This window comes from Sorex araneus, chromosome 3 (assembly GCF_027595985.1).
Source record: "Sorex araneus isolate mSorAra2 chromosome 3, mSorAra2.pri, whole genome shotgun sequence".
NCBI classification, from domain to species: Eukaryota; Metazoa; Chordata; class Mammalia; order Eulipotyphla; family Soricidae; genus Sorex; species Sorex araneus.
The window spans coordinates 161,012,926-161,035,761 of record NC_073304.1 but is presented as its reverse complement, the minus strand read 5'-3'; the positions used below and the strand labels follow the sequence as shown (position 1 = coordinate 161,035,761).

Here is a 22,836-nt window from a genome sequence, read left to right as displayed (position 1 = left end):
AAAACTGCTAAGTGGGCCTATTCTAAGCAACTCTTCTTGAGAGAAACATTACAAGACAAGAACTGCTAGAACTTTCCCAAATTCTCTAAAAGTCCAAGGTTTACAACAAACAAGCAATGAATCAAGGAAAAGGCAACTTGAGGCACTGAAAGGCCTGGAAGATGGTTCCAAGGGCCTGTGCAAATACTCTGCACACAGGAGGGAGATCCACATTTGACCCGTGGTACCCTATGGTCCCCCAAAGCACCACCAGGGAGTCACATCAGGGCACAGAGCTGGGACTAGCTCCTGGGCACTGCCCGGTGTGCCTTACCACCCTCCATCTACACCCCTCCCCTCCCAAAATAGGAAATATATGTGGAGAGTGGAGATGTGGAACTATACTCGTAAAACACAGTACTGTAAATAAAAAGTTAAAACAACTGTTTTCAAAACAAGTTACAGGATGGGAGATAGCTCAGGGGGAAGGGGGTGAGCCGGGTTCCATTTCCAGCATCCCATGCACCAGTGGTGGTGGTTCTCTGCACCACGGGGCTTAAATAGCAAAATGTCTTTAGGCCTTAGCATTGAACTGTCCAATGTGATTGGCCGACAGTCGCTGTTAGTGGCCCTTAGCTCTTGAGTCTGGCTGAGTGCCCCCCTCCCCCCTGCAAAATTATGAGCTGGTAAATTTGACTGAGAGCCCACTCAGACCACTTAATATCCAGCTGTACAAGTAGTGTCACAATGCTTCCACATAAAAACCACTCAGTAATTGTAAAGTAAAGAAAGTACAAAAAAGCTCTGGGGAAGAACTGCCCTCTGCTGTCCCCCTCCCCTCTAGAAAACACTCCTGAGAATGAAACCCCTTTCCCGACGGGGGGCCATCCTCTGTGAATCGAGAGGGAGCAGACTGGTCTTTACTCACTGAGGGAAAGCTGGCAGTCTCTTAAATTGGTAAATGATGGATAACTCTATGACCAACTAATGTCATTCCTAGGCACAAACCCCTACAGGTGATCTGGGATTGGAGCGATAGCACAGCGGGTAAGGTGTTTGCACATGGCTGACCTGGGTTCGAGTCCTCCATCCCTCTTGGAGAGCCCGGCAAGCTACCGAGAGTACCCCGCCACACGGCATAGCTTGGCAAGGTACCCGTGGCATATTCGATATGCCAAAAACAGCAACACTAAGTCTCACAATGGAGACGTTACTGGTGCCCGCTTGAGCAAATTGATGAACAACAGGAGGACAGTGCTACAGTGCTACATACAGTGCTACAGTCATAAACCCCGAAGGGCTGAAATCAATATGAATCTTAGGCCTAAGACTGTGAAATCTGATACTCTCCTGCAGAGAGAATCAGAACTGAGTTGAATTACAGGATACCCAGCTGGGTTCCCAATCCCTGGATGTGTATTCTGACCGCCACCCCTTCTCAGATATACACATTTGAACTGGTGACAGAATCAATATGGTAATATTTATTTTAGGCCATTCAAAATTACTTATTTTAAACTTATTTTTCAAGGGCTATACGGTGGTGTTGGGGGGAGCACCATCCGTGCATGATGAGGATCTTAGCAAGAGTGGTGTCACAGCACTTCAAGTAGAAAATAATACTTGAAGATCTGTTCTAAACTGGGGCTAGAGTGATAGCACAGTGAGCACAACTGTATGTGGAATCCCATATGGTCCCTGGAGCCCAGAGCCAGGAGTAAGCCCTGAACACTGCAGGGTATGGCCCCCCAAAAAAGTAGTAGGTAGACAGAAAAAAGTAAAATCCAAAAAATAATTCTTGTCCTCTACTTCCTAGAAGCATATATTTCCAATTAACAGATACATTCAGGGTAGAAAGCTGCTTATATATGGATTTTAATATACTATTTACCTTTTGTTAATGTAGTGAATCAAAGTATAAATCACATCTCGAAGAACAAAAGCCCAAGCTCCTCCCAAACCACTTTTTATATCTTTCAGCAATAAATTGACAAACAGGTGATATATTTTAAGAATTCTGTGCTTTTTATAAACATTATTTGTCTCAGCTGCTTGCTCACATATAGCTAGAAGAATTTTTGGATAGGAATCCTAGAAAATAAAGATAAATTTAGTAAATACTTGTCTGATCACATACATTCTACCATATTAAATATATTTTACATTAAAAATAAATCACAAAATTTTGTTTTGAGTTTGATATACAAACTATGCAAACTTTAAAAACTATCATCAATTTACCACCATTTCAAATAAGTCACATGCTGTGCAGAACTGGCATATCACTTTAGATGGGTACTGCACAATCAGTTTTTAAAAACATTTTTTTCATCACTAGTTAAATAGTTGTAGCCTCTTCTACCCAGATTCCCCATTTTCCAGTAGCTAGGCAGTCACACTCAAAAACTGCCCCAGCACAGTGCAATCCCATCAATGGCCAACATCCAGAGACTATAAAACCAAGCTCCTGGAAATGCGCAACCATGAAGTGCCCACACGACATCTTATAGCCTAGTTCTCCCTCTCGGAGAACCCAGCAAGCTACCGAGAGTTTCCTGCCCACACGGGAGAGCCTTGCAAGCTCCCCGTGGCATATTCCTATGCCAAATACAGTAACAATGATGGGTCTCATTCTCCTGACCCTTTAAGAACCTCTAACGAGGCACCATTGGGAAGGATGAGTAAAGAGAGACTGTTAAAATCTCAGGGCTAGGACGAATAGAGTTGTTACTGGGCCCACTCGAGAAAATCAACGATCAACGGGATGATAGTGATAGTGATCAATAATTAAAAAACATATTCTAAAATTATGTATATTCCTGATCTTCTTGTAATATATTTCATCTAATAAGCTGTAAACTTTTAAATTTTATTATTTTTTTATTCTCATTTTTAAAAATTTTATTAAATCACTGTGAGATAGTTATAAGCTTTCATGTTTGGGTTACAATCACACAAGGATCAAACAAGCTGTAAACTCTTCACTGAATTTTTTTTTTAATTTAGATAATTTTTATCTTAGTTTACTTTTTCTCTTTAAGAGGGACTTAAAATTTCTTGGGGCTGGAGTGATAGCACAGCAGGTAGGGCGTTTGCCTTGCACGCAGCCGACCCAAGTTCGAATCCCAGCATCCCATATGGTCCCCTGAGCACTGCCAGGAGTAATTCCTGAGTGCAGAGCCAGGAGAAACCCCTGTGCACTGCTGGGTGTGACCCAAAAAGCAAAAAAAAAAAAAAAAAAGAGGCACTTAAAATTTCTTAGCTACAAAAGGATAAAATTCTCTCTTAATATACTAGAGAAGTTATATTAGGAAAGAAGTACACTTACTGGGCTTTTAGAAAGGATTTCTAAAGTGCTTTTAAACTTTTTGTATTAGGAAAACATATTAGGCAAGTATATATATTATTATTATAACACCAGGAAAGTATACTTACAGGGCTTTTAGAAAGAATTTCTAAAATGCTTTTAAGCTTGGTCTTATGGCAATTGCTGATATAGGCAAATGTTGCTTTAATCACATGTGATGGAAAATGAGGTGGATTAGGAGCGGGATCCAAGTCCCTAAGAGTTGTAGGGAAAATCACTGTCAGAACAAAATTATTCAAAACAAAATATAAACCCAGATTTTCTCAGCAAACCAGGTAATTTCCCAAAAAGGAAAATCTAAGCTAGAATAACCAAAAAACTTTACTTTTCTACTATAAAAACTTAACTAAAACATCACAAGTGGCATACCAAGATACCTTTACCCGCTTCAAAATATTTTATAAAATTAATGGTAATTCCACAAATTAATGTCATTGTGCTTCCTTTCAGATATGAATTAAAACTCTATGCTTATGAGGGGGTGGGGGGGTGGGAAAATAAATAAATAAATAAAATTAAAAGAAAAACTCTATGCTTACTCCAAATGCAAATATTATAGTAACAGAAAGCAAATATTATTTATAGCAAGTACAATTATACAGGTAAAAAGTATATATTATTTTATGTCTATTATAATTTTACATACTTGCATCATAGGACAGATTAAAAAATAAAGGATACTTTCATGTAGTGTAAGATTAAGCTGAAAAAACAGCTCTAACTTTCTACAACCAAGTGGATTTCATATCCAAATTAAATTTTAGTACAGTAAGTTTCAGATATGTAAGGAACACGATAAAGATAAGGTGCTCTAGAAAGACAAGTCATAGATAAGGAGGAAAGGACAAAGGATAATGAGTCATAAAAAAGAAAAAAAATTTTTGAGTGGTGAGGCTTTTGGGTCATACCAGTAATGCTCAAGGGTTACTCCTGGCAGTGCTTGGGGGACCATATGGGATGCCAGGGATGGAACTTGGGTCGGCCATGTGCAAGGCAAACGCCCTACACACTGTCCTATCGCTCTGACCCAAAGAAGAAAATTCTAAGAGACAACAATGGCACATGCTCACACATTTCAGAGACTGAGAAGAAAAAGGTTCCTGGGTTTGCAGACAGGAAAGACTTTTGGGGAAGAGAAGTACCTTCTTCAGTTCAAAAACTTGTTTTTAAAAGAACATTTTAAAGCCAAGAATATGCCTGAAAACTGAAATAGACATTTGCAGTGTCAATTCATAACCTGCCCCTGATACTTCTGAAACTGCAGCTAATTCTCCAGTTTTAAAACCCTCTTACCCAGAAAAATCACCCCGGTCAGTATTGGCATCAGAAGTTGCTGGTTCGTGTAATGTCATCAATAACTCCACCACAATCTCTGGTAAATTACTCATGAATAAGTGATCAATCTGCAGATACAAAATTAAGATGTTAAATACTTTTAAGGCCAGTCAGGGGGCTAATACTGGCTCATCCCCAAAGTCTCCAGAAATAAAACCAGAAAACAGACCGAAGCTCAGCAACAAGACACCCACTTACAAGTATGCTGGGGACGCAGAGGGCCGGAGGGCTAACGCAAAGGCCCTCTTTGCACAGGGCAAGCAGGAGCAAACTGCACAGGTTCCAGCCCCGGCACCATGTGCAGGAGCGACCCTCAAGCACAGCCCTGGCAGTAGCCCCTGAGCACCTCTGGCCCAAATTCCAAAAGCACAAGAGTAGGCCATGTGAAGCCATACCTGCTTTCCTAGTATGTTTTCGTCCTTAAGCATATCGTAGACGTTGGCAGCCGTCTCTCTCCGCCGCGCCATCACAGACTCGCCTGTGCTCTCATAGGCAAAGTAGGGGAGAATGTTTACCAGGATCTTCGGGAAGCAGTGTGTGAGGAGAACTTTCCAGTCTTCTTGGATCTGATTAGCAATGGATTTCACCTCATCAAAATTACTTCTAATCACCAGATGCGGGATCAAAACCTTGTAACATGATCTGAAGATATAAAAATGAAAATATGTCACATATAATTCTCAAAGTAAAATTCAAAACAATATATTTTTTTTCCTTAGAGGGTGTGTGGAACACATCTGGCAGTGCTCAGGGTTTATTCCTGGCTCTGCGCTCACAGTTCACTCCTGACCAGGCTTGGGGGAACCACATGTGGTGCTGGGGTTCAACTTGGGCTGGGTGCGTGCAAGGCAAGATTACCTATTTCTCTGGCACCTAATAGAGTTCTCCATAAAAATATTTATAATCACGAGAACTTTATCTAGACCCTTATGCATTTTTACTCTGATTTTATAGAGAGAGAAATAAAGTTAAGTAAATTCTAAACAGTTCATCTAAAAAGAACTTATGAGGACATCACCTTGATTCTCCAGTTATAAAAAATCACAACAGCTGTATGACAAAAGATGGATAACTTTGTACACCAAAATTATAAACATTAACACTATAAAAATGATAAAAACATGAAAATTAAATTTCTTTTGTGCCATCTATTTATGCCAAGTTGCTATGAAATGAGACATGAAATTTTTTAACTCAAAGAATAAATGGGAATATTACCAAAACGAGCAAACAATAAGGACCACTAAAGATGGTCATCCCATTATTCCAGTGTTCAACATTATTCTTAGTTGGTTCCAAACTCTCCATTCTCAAAATTTCTTCTTCAGAGTAAGTGAGCAAAATTCACACTGTTTGGTTAAACTTTAAATCTACTAGAAATAATGACTAAATGACTTAGTCAAGTAACAAGAAACAGGACAGCAATAATCAGTCACTAGTAGTTTATATTTGATTTCACCAGGGAAGCGAACTAAATATTAAAGTGGAAAGTGACCTAAAAGATCTCAGTATATTTCGATTAAGTCAAGCGGCCTTGATTCAGACAATACAGCCCGCCTCAGTGTACACACGTGTGTTCACATGAGTGTGAGTGTGCACAGGTGAGGGATGGGGGAAGTGGGGGCGATCGGGATGGAGGGGCTGCTAATCATTATTACCTAATTTCACAGCAAACATATTTTACATGTGCTAAATATATAATCCTACCTATAGAAATCCTCAACATGTGTGTAGTTTAATAACATGAAGGGAAAAGAAGATAAACTATATTCAGCATCTTGAAGATTGAGCCATTCTAAAACCAAATAATCCAAATGAGAAGCCATGAAGTCTTCTAAATGTTTATATCCAAAAGTGTCAGAAACTTTCTCTAAAACCTAGAGAAATCAGAAAGAAGTTAACGCTTTAAGAAAACAATAAAACAAAACCAAGCACATCTTTGTTAAAATTTATTTACAGTATGGCTTTGAAGTATTAATTTAGTTTTTCTTTATATTTAATCCTCATCTATGAGAGAGGGATAATTAAAGTACCAATTCAACAAGACTAAATGAGAAGAATGTATTTAACAAAATAGATAAATTAATTAGCCTAGTGCCTAGCTCACAGCAAACCATTAGTAACTGTAAATGAAACCAAATGTAAATGAAAATAAGTACATATAACCAATGCTGGATTACATCTGAAGATACAAAAATAAAATGTTTTCGGTCCTAGAACAAAATGAGAAAAATTCAAATCCATTACCCTTACAATAATTGGTGTAAAGGTGTACATAAGAAACAGGGGGAAACTTTTTAATATGTGAGGGTTAAGATTAACCTCGGGCATTTTCTGTTGGCTTTACCCTGTGCCCTACGTAGAGCTCCAAGGAAACCATCGTGGAGGCTGAAGGATGGATCAATGATTCCTCTCGTTGAAAGCAGGCCTGGGGCTTCCCAAACCGTTAGTGCCGAGGTACAGAAATAGGGTAGAGAGAATTCACAACACTTCGCTAGGAAATGACAAAGACTTAAGTCTTCCATTAGTGGGCATGTAATTGAAAAGCTTACACAGTGTAAATGTTTTTACATCTGACCTTGCCAGAACCTGGAATTTTACCTCAGAATCCTTGGAGGCAAAACACTTGCTTTTGCTCTTTGTTCAATGTATTTTTCTCACTACGTGCCTCGTCTGGAATGTAAGAAACCACGCTGCACAAATAAACACCCCCCCTAAAGAGTTGCTGCTTTCTGATATTCCCATCTGGAAAATAAAATGGTCCCGAGTGTGGTGGTGGAGGAAAGTGACACTCTGGTGGAGGGCGATGGTGCTGGGACATTTTGTGTATGAAACTATATATATCATTAGGATTGTAAGCCCTGGTGCCTAAAACAAAATTTTTTTAAAAAATTCGTAGCTTTTGCTTTCCCATTTAAAGTGATCTAAGTTACCTAAGGAAGAGTATAAAACAGATTCATTGGCACATACCTTTTTTTAAGTTGTTTTTTTTTCTTTTTGGGTCACACCCGGCGATGCACAGGGGTCACTCCTGGCTCATGCACTCAGGAGTTACCCCTGGCAGTGCTCAGTGGACCATATGGGATGCTGGGATTCGAACCTGGGTCGGCCACGTGCAAGGCAAATGCCCTACCCACTGTGCTATCACTCCAGCCCCGGTACATACCTTTTTAATGAGGTGCGGTTCTAATCCATTCTCTTTCACAGACTTGCACAGGGCGAACAGAGCCTGTTTTTCACACATGGGGCTACAGTGTAAGACCACCGCTATCATCATCAGTAAAACTGATTTTCTATTATAAATCTCATCCAAAAGTTCAGGACTCTCAGCTCTGTGGGACTTCAAAAGAATTTTAAAAGCCAATAATGTAAGTATCTCAACATTACCAAGACATCAGGTGAGAGTCAAAGCACAACTGGCAACATTTAAGCATCCCACAAGCTGTGTTGTAAGTCTGGAGTGATGGAACTCAGTGTAGAGACTTGGAGAAATTTCTCAAATAAAAATTAATTACGTGTAGGAAAGAAAATGCTTTTGATAAGATCTCATGAAAACAACTGCCAAACGTTTTGGTGAAGTCTAAAGAACTCTAAGGGGGAAAAAAGTGGGCGATGCAGGTTAGCATAGGCTCTGATTCCAAAACCAGCCCCCAGTCCCCCACAAAGAACTAGATGAAAGCAGTAAAGAGATGAACTTCTCTTCCACCATCAGAAATATTTGCCAAGATGTTTATTATCATTATGACAAACTTTATTTGGTTTTGGAGCCACACCCGGCTGTGCTCAGGGCAAACTCCTGGCTCTGTGCTCAGGACTCACTCCTGGTGGTGCTCAGGAGAACATATGGCATTGCCTGGGATGGAACCCAGGTGGGCTGATGCAAAGCAATTGCCTTAACCCACGCACTATCTCTTCGGTCCTCACTGTGACACATAAATACGTAACACTCAATACTTTTGTGTATTTTTGGATCATATATAGTGAGGCTCAGGGGTCACTCCTGGCTTAGTGCCCATGGTTGCTCTTGTCAGTGCTCAGGAAACTACATGGCCGGAGACTGAATTCATGGATTCCACCTCCAAAGCAGATGTTCAAGCCCCCTGCGCTATCTCTCTGGCCTCAGCACACAATACTTTAAAAAAAAAACCCTATTATACGACCAAAGGAACAACAAAATCTTGCAGCTAGACAGAATGATGTAATTTTTAGTTTAATGCTCAATCATTATAACATTCCAACAGACGTTTATTTTTTTGTCTAGAAATCTCTCTTCACATCTAGAAAGTTCTGTCCTCCTTAATCCTAGTTCTGGTTTTTGGTGCAAAGAAAAATAGAAAGGACCAAATTCCTTTAGTAACTGGTCAATCATTAACTTGTCTGTAAATAGCTAGGAGGTTCCCACTTTGTCAACATCCTCACCTATTCCTTATATAAGAGAGACACACTCTAACTCTTTTGGCTGGGTCACCCCCAGCTGAGCTCAGGACTTACTCTTAGCTTCTGGCTCAGACTTAGGGGAACATACTGGTGCGGGAGTTGGAACTCTGATTGAACATGTGCCAGGAAGTGCCCTGCCCACTATACTATCTCTCAGCCACATAAACTCCCTAACATTCTAATTTAAAAACTTACTTTTAATTAGAAAGAAACCCAGCAGGCTACTGGTTATCTAAAATATATAGATGATCTAAGCTTTCTTAATCAACTTGTTCATGACATTATGTTTCCATTACTTCTAAGACAAATTTTTTTCTAATAACCATTATAATGCTTATTTATATTATGGTTTCAATATAAGAAATTTCTTATGTCATTTTCCAGATGAACTGCTATCAGATCAATATTTTCCCTTTTTGCACATTATAAGCTAATTTATAATTATGTATGTACCTTTGCTTTTCTTTTTGGGTCACACCCAGCAATGCACAGGGATTATTCCTGGCTTTCCTGGCTCAAACACTCAGGAATTACTCCTGGTGGTGCTCGGGGGGACATATGGGATGCTGGGAATTGAACCCGGGTCAGCCTTGTGCAAGGCAAAGGCCCTACCTGCTGTGCTATCACTCCAGCCCCAATGTTACCTTTATTAGATTTTACACTATTATATTCATCTTTCTAATCCATTGAAATTTTTTTCTAAATTACATTCTTTCATGAAACCTCATTTTCATTTGTTCTATTATAGATAATCAACTTGTATTTTTTTCCAAAGGCTTAAGTAAATGAATAAATTTAAACACTAAGATAATTTTTCTATCTTAAGAAGTATCATTTTACAGAGAAATATGAAAATCACAAGTCACAAACACCAAGATAATCTGAACTTCCCTTGCCAGAACATCTGTTTACTCCATTTCCCTACTGTCACAAATACTCTGAATCAGCGTTTAATTAAGATTACAACAAAGATTACTTTTTAAGCTGGAACTTGATCCTTAGCACCATGTGGTCCCAAAGGTGTCAGGAATGACCACTGAGCAGAGAGCAGAGAGCCAGAAGCAGCCCTGTGTATTTTAGGATATGGCCAGAGAAGCAAAACAATTATATTTCAAAATGAAAAAGAAAGCCACTTACTGATTGTACTTTTTCCTTCATTTTTGCTATTTACAGGACTAGGAACCAGGGGCTGGAGCAATAGCACAGCGGGTAGGGCATTTGCCTTGCACGCGGCCGACCCAAGTTCGATTCCCAGCATCTCATGTGATCCCCTGAGCACCAGCAGGAGTAGTTCCTGAGTGCGTGCGCCAGGAGTAACCCCTGTGCATTGCTGGGTGTGACCCAAAAAGCAAAAAAAGAAAAAAAAAAAGGCTAGGAACCAAATTCAGGGCTCACATATGTGAGCTTGTACTCTACTGCTAAACATGTCCCTGGCCAAGAGAGAAAGCTGTTTAAACTGTCATGAAAACGCAATGAATTTTTTCTCACAAAAATGCTACATGTAAGCTGAATCAAAATAAACTGCCATTATTCAACTGATTTTAACAAAAATGGCCATTTTCATTCATTTATCTAGATTTAGATTGTAAACTACAGACTATAAATGTTTTTGGGCCAAACTTGGTGTAACATATATGACATTTTTAATAGACAGCATCTGATAATAGTAAATATGCATCACTAAAGTTACCCATAGTCCAGAGCAATCGTACAGCTGGTAGAGCATTTGCCTTGCACACTGTTTACAGGGATTCAATCCCCAGCACCCCTGATGCTTCCCCGAGCCCTGCCAGGAGTGATCCCTGAGCACAGAGACAGAAGTAAACCTTGAGCACATCTGGGTGTGGCCTCAGAACCAAAATAAAATAAAATAGCTGCTCTTCAAGGCCATGTTCTCCCTCGAATATGTATCTTGCTTGACTGTATCTTTGTTTGCTTGTCCCACTCTGGAGAAGCCTGTGACACGTATTTGCTCTCTTTTTCCCTCCTCACGTAATTTCTAAGTTAGCTTAAATAAAAACTTCACAAAATAATAATGATAATATTAATTATTATTGATAATATTTTCTTCACTAAATAGTGATAATAATAACAATAACATGAAGTTACCATTTCTCTCATTCCTTCCTGAGCCTTTAAGTACGCATTTTCAAAAGCAGTTTGCTGAAGTTTCAAAGGAAGTGCTTTCAGTAACCTAGAAGAAGGTCCTTGTTTCATATCCTGGAATAATCTTAAGGAGAGAAAAAAAAAGTGAAATAATTTTTTATTTAAATCTTGCTTTCCAAAACATATTATAAGACAAAAATGAACATTTGTGAGACTAACACACTAGGGTTCAATGACTAAAGGAATTTTAGTCTAATAAGGTTAAGTCAGCTATTGAATCAGGTTCTTAACACATACTCCATTTTTCCCTAGACCTGAAAAATGATCCCAAAAGATTTTTTATTGTTCAAAGTTGAACAGCCCTGAACTCTAACTCACCGGAAATTAAATTCTCTGAACTAAGACCATTAGAATAAGCCACAGATGCTATGTTAATGCCTAGCCCACTTCTATTTAATCTCCATGAAAAGTGATGGCTTTGTTTTATCTGAAGTTATTTCCTCTGATGAAAAGTTGACCAGTGTTTTTTGTATTATATACTACTGTAATTCAGGCTCTTTCCATTTTTTTTAATGCTTTTCCAGCAAACTTTTATACTCTCTCGTGTTCTCTGATCTCTCCAGTTGTTCACAAAAAAGAACCCAGAAGCAGTAAATAACATATTTAATATCTACTCTCCCCAACCCAAAGAAATCAACAAAAGCTACATTTATGCCTTGTTAACACATACTACACAGTATTCTATTTTATTACATTACACTGTACTGAATTGTACAGGCCATACCCCACATTCCTTGGCCTGTGGTATGTATAGTATTCAGGCTCATCAGTGCTCCAGTCCCAGGGGCTACTCCCAGTCGGGTAGGTGCTAAGGGAGGGCACTGCAGTACCCAAAAGACAGCATGCAAGGCATTCACCCTAAAACTGAGTTATCTCTGCTGATCCTCTTAATTTTTAATAGTGCAGGGGGCCTAGGGCCACTCAGGTGGGCATGTGTGCTGGGTATCAAACTACAGGTCTCACGTCTACCATTCGGGTTATCTCCCCAGCTCCTACAAGTTTTATTTTAAAAATCACTAATAACCTGCTAAACGTGCAATCCTTAAGAAACAATTATTTGCTCCCTCAAAACCCGATACAGAACCCTGTAACAGAATCATAGCGTGTGCTATTCATTTAAGTGAGATACCTGTAGTTTGCACAATATAAGATCTGGTGAATTTCATTTTTTTTATTAATAGTTTATTTTTAATTAGTGAGTCAACGTGAGGGTACAGTTTCATCTAAAACCACAGTGGGTTCCAAAGATTCTGTATCTCAAATAAGCAGGTGTTCTCCTTTAACCCAGCCTCTTACGAGATATGAGTAAGTTGTTTCCTCTAGGAGAACACCTCTCCACTTACACACAAAGTGTCTGAATCAAAAGAACACATAAATTGCCATGCATATGCCATTTGCTCCTTAAGAGCACCTGTTTGAGTCATAAGGGCACCCGGTGGCCTTTCGAGGAGTGCTCTGTGGCACTGCAGTGACACTTGGCCCTAACCTGTTGATGGACTCTGCAGCCAGCATCCGAACCTGGTGATGATCATCAGCAAGAAACTGCGGAAATACTTCATTAACGGGAAAGTCTTTTCCCATCACAGTAAGAACAGCCCACTTTGAATAAGGATCAGTCTGTTGGAAAAGAATGAGTTGTGTTACAAAGGAAATATTGAGGGAAAGAAAAATAATTAGAAAAAAAATGATTAAGAAAAGGAAGCAAAGGTTGTTTGAAAAATTTCAGTGGAGACCTTGATAATATTTCATGTGAATTAACTCACCTCAAGGAAAGTCTTAAGGCACTTTACTAGTGCGATTCTTACAGAGAATGTACATTTTCCCTCCTTTGCCAAGTGCCTGAAATGAAATATTTTAATGTCAAATAATCATTCTGAAAAAAATCCTGTAAAAAAAAATTCAGATCTTAGGGGTTATTCTAGGTTGTCTATACAATTTCATTCCATGCTACATTTAATTCTCATTATGATATAGATACCAATTATTTTTAGCTCTTTAAAAATATTCAGGTGAAAGAAACTAAGTATAAAGGTTTATTTAAATATAATTTGTTTTCTAGATTATGCCTTAAGAAAAAATAATTTTGTTGTTAAAGATTTTAAAATCATTCTAGTGATTTGAACTTTATATCAATCAAATGGCACAAGGGCTCAAAATTACCTATATTAGCTCCTCTTGAAAGTACCATGGTGCTATTTCAGACTGTGATGAAATGTATGAAATAACCAGCTTGGGGCTGGAAAGATAGCACAGCGTGTAGGGTGATTGCCTTGCACTCGACCGACCCGGGTTCGATTCCCAGCATCCCATAATGTCCCCTGAACACCGCCAGGAGTAATTCCTGGGTACAGAGCCAGGAGTGACCCCTGTGCATTGCCAGGTGTGACCCAAAAAAGAAAAAAAAAAAGAAGAAGAAATAACCAGCTTGTGGTAACCAGTCCCATTTATTCATTTATGAAATATAAACAAACAGCTGATTTAGGCTTTCTGCATTTAACTGTTTGATTCACATATTAAAATACTAAGTGACTCATTACTTTTTTGCACCCTGATTTTTTGCTAGTAATGTCCCTGCTACTAACCCTCTATGGAGATTTGCAAGGATTTATGTTTAGTAATAAATGTTTACTTTCAACAGCTCAAAAGAATGATCTTTCTTGGGGCTAGAGGGTAGTAAAGCAAAGTAGGGTTCTTGCCTTGCATGTAGGCAAGGCAGGTTCCATCCTTAGAATCTTATACAGTCTCTGAGCCCCACCAGAGTGAGGGAGTGATCCTGAGCCCAGAGTCAGGAGAAAGCCCTGAGCAATCAGGTGTGGTCCAATCCCCCACCCTACCCAACCCTTCCTCCAAAAAATGTATGATCCTTGTAAATCATATATTAGTATCCATATTATGAAATGATATAACTACCCAAAAACCTGTCTACACACTTTTTGGGGGGGAAATGCAGTAGAATATTTTGCATTGTTTTCATTTTTCTTGTTGTCAAATTTGAATATCTATCATTCCATGGTAATAGTTGATATTACTATGTTAGCATATTTCAAAACAATCTTCTCTTACCAGGAAATTGTGAAATTGATGTTGTCTTTCTATTATAGGTTCTTAGTACTCTGTACTTGAGTTTTGTCTCTTTGAACCATTAGTGACAATCCTGCATAATCAAACTGAATTGGACAGTTGCCCAATAATATAGCTTAGACAAAAATAAATGGATAAAAATGCTACTTTTCTCGGTACTAATTAAAAATATAGTAGGTATTTTATAATCACATATCCTCATCACAGAAAATGCAACGGAAATGAAATTTCACATGATTAATCATTACTCTGATCAAAGGCTCAGGAGGAAAGGGAGAAGGTTGTATTACCAATGTAAACAAGATATTATACCTTTAATGTTAGATTTCCATGGTAAAGCTATACAATTATATTCAGAGCACTTGCATCTTCCTTCTACAAAGATATCTGGATGATTTGAAATAGGCCAATAAGCCACGCAACACCTTTATTGCAAACCACAACACCTAATCAGAGAGAGAGAACAAAAGGGAATACCCTGCCATAGTGGCACTGTGGGGTGGGGGGAGACGGGACTGGGGAGGGTGGGAGGGATGCTGGGTTTACTGGTGGCAGAGAATGGGCACTGGTGAAGGGATGGGTTCTCGAACTTTGTATGGGGGAAACATGAGCACAAAAATGTATAAATCTGTAACTGTACCCTCACGGTGATTCAGTAATTAAAAATAAATAAATTATTTAAAAAAAGAAAAAAAAATACTAAGTGACTAAAACTCAAGGGAAATATTCAAAACACACTTAGGAAGGCAAGCATTAAGGAAAAATTTCAGAAGGAAACATAAATTACATTCAATTATTGTATGCGAGATATATACAACACTCTTACATTTGAGGAGTAGCAAGAACTCCACAAAATCTTTTGTACCGTCATAGAAAGATCGCACTCATATGTGGAATATAAAGTAGCTGAAAGGTACAAGCTTACAATGTTGTGATTCCTGGCAGACATTTCACTAGACTTAGTTACTAAAATACAGAAATCCAAAACTATGCTGCTGCTAGTGCGGACTCCGGACCTCATATCTCTTCATTCTCAGCAATGGAAAACAAATTACCAAATGCTTTCTTTTCAGCAGATCGACTTTAGGGGGGAGAAACTCCAAATCAATAATAGTGAAATTTTTTTTATTGAAATAATGAATGTAATCAAAGTAAAGTGAAAGTAAAGTGAAATTTACTAGTTACACATGCGGGGTGGGGGGCTGGGGACGTGGGGGGAAGGGGGGAGGTATATTATGATTCTTGGTGGTGAATATGTGCACTGGTGAAGGGACGGGTGTTTGAGCATTGTATAACTGAGACTTAAACCTGAAAGCTTTGTAACTTTCCACATGGTGAACTAATAAAATTAAAAAAAAAATTAAAATAAAAAAAAATCTTTTGTACCTACCAAAATGCCCCAATCACTGTTAGGAATTGGTCTTGGGCATCCCTTGAGTTTTCAGTGTCCATACTGATTCGGCCGAGGGTCCGCACCACCGGAATGGTGTGGCTCAGAATCGTCTTACAAACATCTTGGTCTCGGCGGTACAACGAACACACGTTGCTGTGACAGAAACAGTTTGATTTTGTGATCATGATGGCACTTATCAGTTACTTACTAAATTTGAATTGAATATAAGATAGGGTTTAATTTCTTACGAGAGTGGTTTTAGGAGTTCAACAACATCTTCCATTGGCAAAGGATACTCTTCTCCTGGAAGCGCCTTTAGAAGCACCAAATACTAAGAGAGTAGAGGAAAATCCGGATTATTTTCTCCTGTAGACCAGTTACTTAAGTACATGGATAGATACTATACATATACATGCACTATAAGAGCACAAGCTTACAAATGTGCACTCATGTGCATGTGTGTGTGGGCGCGAAGGCACATATTTTCACATCCTCATTAAGTCAAAACTGTGCTTGGTTAACAACTACTCTATGACTGAATTCTGGAAAAGCGGATATCATCATGGAGTGGGAAGGTGTCAGGCATCCCTCTGACATTTCTGTCAGGCGAGTCATAGGACCTTTTCAGCACTCAGGATTCATAGGGCCACTCCACAACCCCGTCAGAGCCATGGATCTAAATGAGCAACCATTTCTGGACTCCGCCAAGTCTTTTCTCTAGCTGTCGTAAGTAAGAAAAGAACTATGCTGAGCTTAAGTGGGAAGCCAGGTTTTGTAAACTGCTCACAAGGGAGCTACAAAGGAATAAAGAATCCTGTGACGTTGTACTGGAACTTTCTGCACTCAGGGATCTCTCCTGGCAGGCCTGGGGGATTATATGGGATGCCAAGAATCGAACCAGAGTCAGCTGCATGCAAGGCAAGTGCCCTCCCTGCTGTGTTATCACTCTGGCCCCCAATGTTGCACTGGAATTCTATTAGTAGATGGAAAGACGGGATAGGGCAGGAGAGGGATTATTTTTACAATATTCTCACTGAGGTTCAAATCTAAATCAATTCATGAGGAAAAAACACACAAGACAATCCCCAAAATCAAAGATTGTTTTCGCTGGGGAGTTAGTTCAATGGGCACGGAGCTTACCTTGCACAAAGCTAACCCAGGTTTGATCCCCTCATATAGTCTCTGGAGCACCTCCAGGAGTGATCCTTCAGCACAGAGCCAGGAGTAAGCCCTAAGCACCACTAGGTGTGGCCCCCAAAGTCACAGTAACCCAAAAAGATTTTTTAGGGCATGTGCTGTACTATCAAAATATGAGTCATTAAGAAGGCAAAACTCAAGTTTTCAAGATGAAATAAGCTATAGACCTGACAACTAAATGCCGTAATACAAATAAATTTCAGTATGATTTTGCCTTGGTTATACTAGAGAACACTAATTTTTATTTATTTATTTATTTATTTATTTTTTTGCTTTGTGGGTCACACATGGCGATGCACAGGGGTTATTCCTGGCTCATGCACTCAGGAATTACTCCTGGAGGTGCTCGGGGGACCATATGGGATGCTGGGAATTGAACCCAGGTCAGCTGCATGCAAGGCAAATGCCCTACATGCTGTGCTACTAGAACACTAATTTTTATGAAAACACACTGAGCACTGAGTCTGTAACTTAAAATGGCTTCAGGAAAAAATAAAAGGTATTTATGTATATGAGAGAAGGAGATTACTAGGAAAATGTGATAAAATGTAAACTGTAGAAATTTAGGAAGTGACTATAGGGGTTCTTGCACTATTTACACTTTGAAATTACAGTGAGAGTATTTAAAGCATATAAACCATGTAAACTAAGGAAAAAGATTTAAGGTAAAAAGTTAAATAAACATTTAAAAATTCACTGTTTCTTGGCTTAAGGAAATTTATAATTTATATATTATATAAACTTAAAATTTATGTATATTATATATAAATTATAGTTTAAGGAAATTTTTTTTTTTTTTTTTGGTTTTTGGGTCACACCTGGCGATGCACAGGGGTTACTCCTGGCTCTGCACTCAGGAATCACCCCTGGCGGTGCTCAGGGAACTATATGGGATGCTGGGATTTGAACCCGGGTCGGCCGCGTGCAAGGCAAATGCCCTACCCGCTATGCTATCACTCCAGCCCCCAGTTTAAGGAAATTTATAATAATAACATCTAAAGTTTGCTGCAGGTTGACTTTAGGTTGACCTTGCGAGAGGTCTTGCCCGCACGCCTGGCTGTCTTCCCCGGGGCCCCTCGGAGGGGATGGGTTCCAGCTTCCCTCCCCACACTGAGCAGAGGTCCCGGCAGCTGAGGACCACCGGAACCTAGCTACGACCATGCTGGAGGCCCCTCTCCACACGTTCGGACAGACCTCATGCATGAAGGTACCGGCAGAGGAACCCAGGTGTGTGTAATCCCATCAACGGCCAACATCCAGAGAGACTTAAAAGCAAGCTCCCAGAAGCGATATCTTTAGCCTGCTTCTCCCTTTGGGAGAAACTGGCAGTCTTCTGAGAGTTTCCTGCCCACATGGGACAGCCTTGCAAGCTTCCCATGCAAAATCCAGTAACAAGCTGGATCTCATTCCCTTGACCCTGAAGAGCCCCCAGTGCAACATTGTTGGGAGGGCCAAGTCCAGATGGACTTCTAAGATCTCAGGGAAAGGACGAAATGAGATGTTACTGGGCCAGCCCGAGAAATCGGTGATTAACGGGCTATCGTGATCGTGAACATCTAAAGAGAAAAAGATATATACAGAGTGCTTCCAAGTTTTAATATCTGAATCTGTGCTTACGCATTCTTTTTTTTTTTTTTTTGCTTTTTGGGTCACACCCAGCGATGCTCAGGAATTACTCCTGGCAGTGCTTGGGGGACCATATGGGATGCCGGGGATCGAACCCAGGTCGGCCTCGTGCAAGGCAAACGCCCTACCCGCTGTGCTATCGCTCCAGCCCTGCTTACGTATTCTTTCACAGCACTTTAAAAGAAATGGGCTGGAGTAATAACACAGCAGGTAGAGTGTTTACCTAGCACTCGGCCGACCGGGTTCAAATCCCAGCATCCCATATGGTTCCCTGAGCACCGCCAAGGGTGATTCCTGAGTGCATGAGCCAGGAGTGACCCCTGTGCATTGCTGGGTGTGACCCAAAAAGAAAAAAAAAAAGAAAGAAAAGGTGTACTTTATGACTACTCTTAGATTCAATACTCAGCACTGGGGCATCAAAGGTACTGTGGGATTTTGATAACGTCGGTTCATGACATTTAGCCTCTATCATCAGAGAGAATGGAAAGAGTTTCTTCATTTTACTCAACTTACCATATGCAAGTGGAGACATTTGGTAAAGTCTAGCATGCTAGAATCAATCAACATTAGCAGTTTCCTCCGAATATCAGCTGCTCTAAATGACACCGCATTGGTCTGAGCAGTCACACACAGACACAAGAACTTGAGCATGTCTAAAATAAGGAAATCTTGTTTTGACAAATGTTCTTCAGCTAAGGGAGTGATGGCACCTGAAAATAAAAAGCACTTAGTAAGACTCTGAGAGGGCCCCAAACCTCACAGATACTCATCAGTAACTCCTACTCTGCACCAAAAAGGGAGAGTGACAAATGTATTAAAAAGCAAAATTATGGCTAAATTTATTATACAATAATAGCATCCAAATTCTTCACAGTAGGTTTCTTGATCAATTTCCATAAGTAAAAACTAGTCAATCAGGCTAGAGAATACAAGAGACAAGATGCTTATATTGCATAAGCCAACCCAGGGTTGCTCCCTAGCACTCATGGGGTCCCCGGAGTGCTGAAAGAACTGAAGCCTAAGTGCAGAGCCAAGATGAAGCCCTCAGCACTGCCAGGTGTGGGCAAAACAAACAAAAAGTTAAATGATAGACTACTATGAAGTCAACTAAAAAGAATGATTCAATATAAGTAGTTACATTTAAAAAACGTTCATTTTAATGCAGTATAAGAAAACAAAGTATATAAGGCATCTGAATGTTATGATAACAAGTTTAAAAGGAAATTAACAATATTCCAAATATACAGAAATAAGAGGAAAAGGGCAACAGTGATTACTTTGAGTACTTTTTTCACAATCTCACTTTCAAAACTGCCAAACCATCTATGGCTTATCTAATGTCTTTCTTCCCTTTTTTTTGGCACCATACTTGCTTGTGCTCAGGGCTTACTCCTGGGTCTGCACTCAGGGATCACTCCTGGCAGGGCTTGGGGTGAACATATGAAGTGTTGGAGACGGAACCCAGGCCAGCTGCACGGAAGGCAAGTGACCTACGCACAGTACTATCTCTCCAGCCCCTATGGCTTTCTTTGGTGATTATCTTAAATTCCCAATGGAAAACAGTAAATAAATAGCCAATGAAATACATGACAAAGCTCAAAGGCATAGAAGGAAACAACCTTAGTAGACTATTTCAAGAGGAAATCAATGAGTTTAAAATTAGCACTCACTGAGCTGGGCTGTGATAACTCTGCACGCTTTGCATGCTGGAGTCTTGGCTTCAACACCAGCACCACACGATCCCCAGAATTGCCAAGAGTGACCCCAAGCACTGCCAGGTAAGGCCCCCAGACACAAAAAAGAAGTGGCATTCCAACAACACCGGGGAGCCAGACGGAGGAGGTGCAGCCAGCACACCTCCAGATGGAGCCTTGGCGACACTGAGCAGCAACTAACAAGGCTCCGGGATTCGGGACTGGGACATATCCTTTTCTAAAACCTGAAAACATACAATCTTTTAATGGAAAACTAATTATCAAATTAGCTTCCTTAGTAGGGTTATCTTGTTTGGGGATATATCTCCCACAACAATAGTGAGTTTTGTGTCGAAATATGGAACGTAATCAAGGTGAAAAGAAAATGAAGTGAAATTCATCAGTTATACAGTTGGGGTGGGGGGCGGGGGGTATACCGGGGATTTTGGTAGTGGAATATGGGCATTGGTGAAGGGATGGTGTTTGAATATGGTATAACTGAGACATAAACCTGAGAACTTTAACTTTCCACGTGGTGATAAAATAAAAAAAAAAGAAAAAAAAAAGAAGTGGCATTCATGGGGCTGAGGCCACAGCATATGCCTTGCTCATCCACGGTCTCCGAGTTCCAGTCTCCTGAAATCTATCCTTAGCACAGCATGCAGCTCCCACTTATTGCTGTGGGTGCTTCTGGTGGCACCCAGAGCTGCTCAGAGCCACATCACACGGCTAGGCCCACTAACCTAATTGTCTGAGTATACCAGGTGTGGCCGTAAAGTCCCAATCACTGTTGGGAGAGACGTCGCCCAAAAGAGGTGGTATCCATGAGGTATTTTATACTGTCAAGTAGAAATGAAAAGGAACTCCCAAGTAGGAAATACGTATTTACCAATAGAAATTTGGTTCTCTCCACATTCATTTGCATCGCTGTTAGCAGAGTGATCACTGAACAGATTCACAGAGGAATGGTCGTCCATCTCCATTAGATTCTCATCAGCATCTTCTTCCACTGATTCAACTTCTCCATAGTCAAGGGGCTTTTTGGTAAATGATGCCTACAAAGAAGAAAAAAGATGTCCTTCCTTAAGTTGGTATCTTTTGGAAGCATGTTTTGGTTAAAACTGATCAATTTTAGAAACATGTATATAATCAGTATTACTTCTACTATTTACTGCCAGAAAACAGGTAAACAGCAATGCCTATCATGGAAAATGAAAACTATAAATAATTTTTCTATTAAGTAGTTTTTTAATTCCCAAAACTTATGATGGTGCAGGAACAATTTATACAGATATTATTATTGTTTTGTAGGATACAACATTCATCCAAGACTAAAATTCACATTTCTTTAATAAACAGTTCCATTTCCTACTATGTCTTAGACATTCTATGTCATAGAATTTATATTATGTCTTAGATACATGTACATATAAACAGACAAAAGAACAAAATCTTTGCCACAGAATTCTTTGCAACAAAAATACTAAAAAACACAACCAAAACCATAGAAAACATTTAAATCTTCAGGTCAGTAAGAATGAAAAACATATATTATTTCCCCATATAATGAAAAAAGCTCTACTATTAAAAACAATCTAAAGAACAGCTCAAAGTTATGACATACCTATCATGAGATATTCCTATGTGAAATTTTAATCAAAAAAAAATAAGAAAAATTTGAAGAACTTTAGTAAAACAAAAAGCATACTCACTAAACTTCGACAGATATCTGCAATATCATTCACTAGCTTTGATGTTAACAATCGTAAGAAAAATCCAGACGCGACCTTATTTGGATTGTGCTATAAGAAAAACAAAACCCAAACAAACAATTATTCTTGGCAAATATTTTATCATTTTAAGTGAAATGTATATTCTATACTAGAAATGCTGTGTTATAATAAGCAGGAATAACAATTTACTCTTAGGATATCAAGATATAAATTGCTTCAAAAACACTGATCTTTTTTTCTTAGAATAATAAGAACTCAGCACATACTGTTCACTGTATATAAATGATATTAAAGTAAAACGCAACTATAGGCACTAAACCTAAGCAGGCTATAACTGTATCTTGGAGTTTATTCTTGCACTTTTCCATTTCCAAATGCAGAAACATATATAACATTACCCAAAACACATGCTGATAATATTGCTGTATGACCAGGACCATAATTTTTAGCTTCCCAAAGAGTTTCCTATTATTATCAATACTGTGGCCTGTCTCAGTCACCCCCAAGGTCTGCTCAGAATTGGAACAAAGATTATACATTCTGACACTGTTTCTAGCAAATGTCTTAAAAGATATCAGCAAGAGAAAACTGTCAGTGCTACAGTGATTTATCTTTGCAAAGCTCAGCAGCCTTGGGTATAAATGGTGTGACATTGCACAACCAACAGTCAACAAGTTCCATTAAAGGAGTGGTAGGTGGGGAGGGCAGCTCCTAGGCAATGAATGAGGGGCTCAGGGGCCACTTCAGTGCCAGAGCCACCACCCTGGCAGCATTTGGGGGCCCCCAGGGTTACCCTTGTGTTATCTTCCTGGCCCCAGCAAGTTCTTT

At 39.5% G+C, this 22,836-nt stretch overlaps 1 protein-coding gene across 1 annotated transcript in view; it reads right to left on the bottom strand.

The window, feature by feature from the left end:
* ATM (ATM serine/threonine kinase) overlaps positions 1-22,836 on the bottom strand; it is a 102,802-nt gene that overhangs the window by 53,500 nt on the left and 26,466 nt on the right. Inside the window, exons 17-30 of the mRNA XM_004614100.2 lie at positions 21,988-22,077; positions 21,165-21,330; positions 19,095-19,291; positions 16,007-16,089; positions 15,756-15,911; positions 13,048-13,123; positions 12,771-12,901; positions 11,228-11,348; positions 7,848-8,021; positions 6,389-6,558; positions 5,077-5,323; positions 4,640-4,749; positions 3,415-3,541; positions 1,871-2,070 (exon numbers count right to left, since the gene is read on the bottom strand). Of these exons, the coding sequence (XP_004614157.2) occupies positions 1,871-2,070; positions 3,415-3,541; positions 4,640-4,749; positions 5,077-5,323; positions 6,389-6,558; positions 7,848-8,021; positions 11,228-11,348; positions 12,771-12,901; positions 13,048-13,123; positions 15,756-15,911; positions 16,007-16,089; positions 19,095-19,291; positions 21,165-21,330; positions 21,988-22,077 (2,048 nt within the window). The remainder of the gene's footprint in view (positions 1-1,870; positions 2,071-3,414; positions 3,542-4,639; positions 4,750-5,076; positions 5,324-6,388; positions 6,559-7,847; positions 8,022-11,227; positions 11,349-12,770; positions 12,902-13,047; positions 13,124-15,755; positions 15,912-16,006; positions 16,090-19,094; positions 19,292-21,164; positions 21,331-21,987; positions 22,078-22,836) is intronic.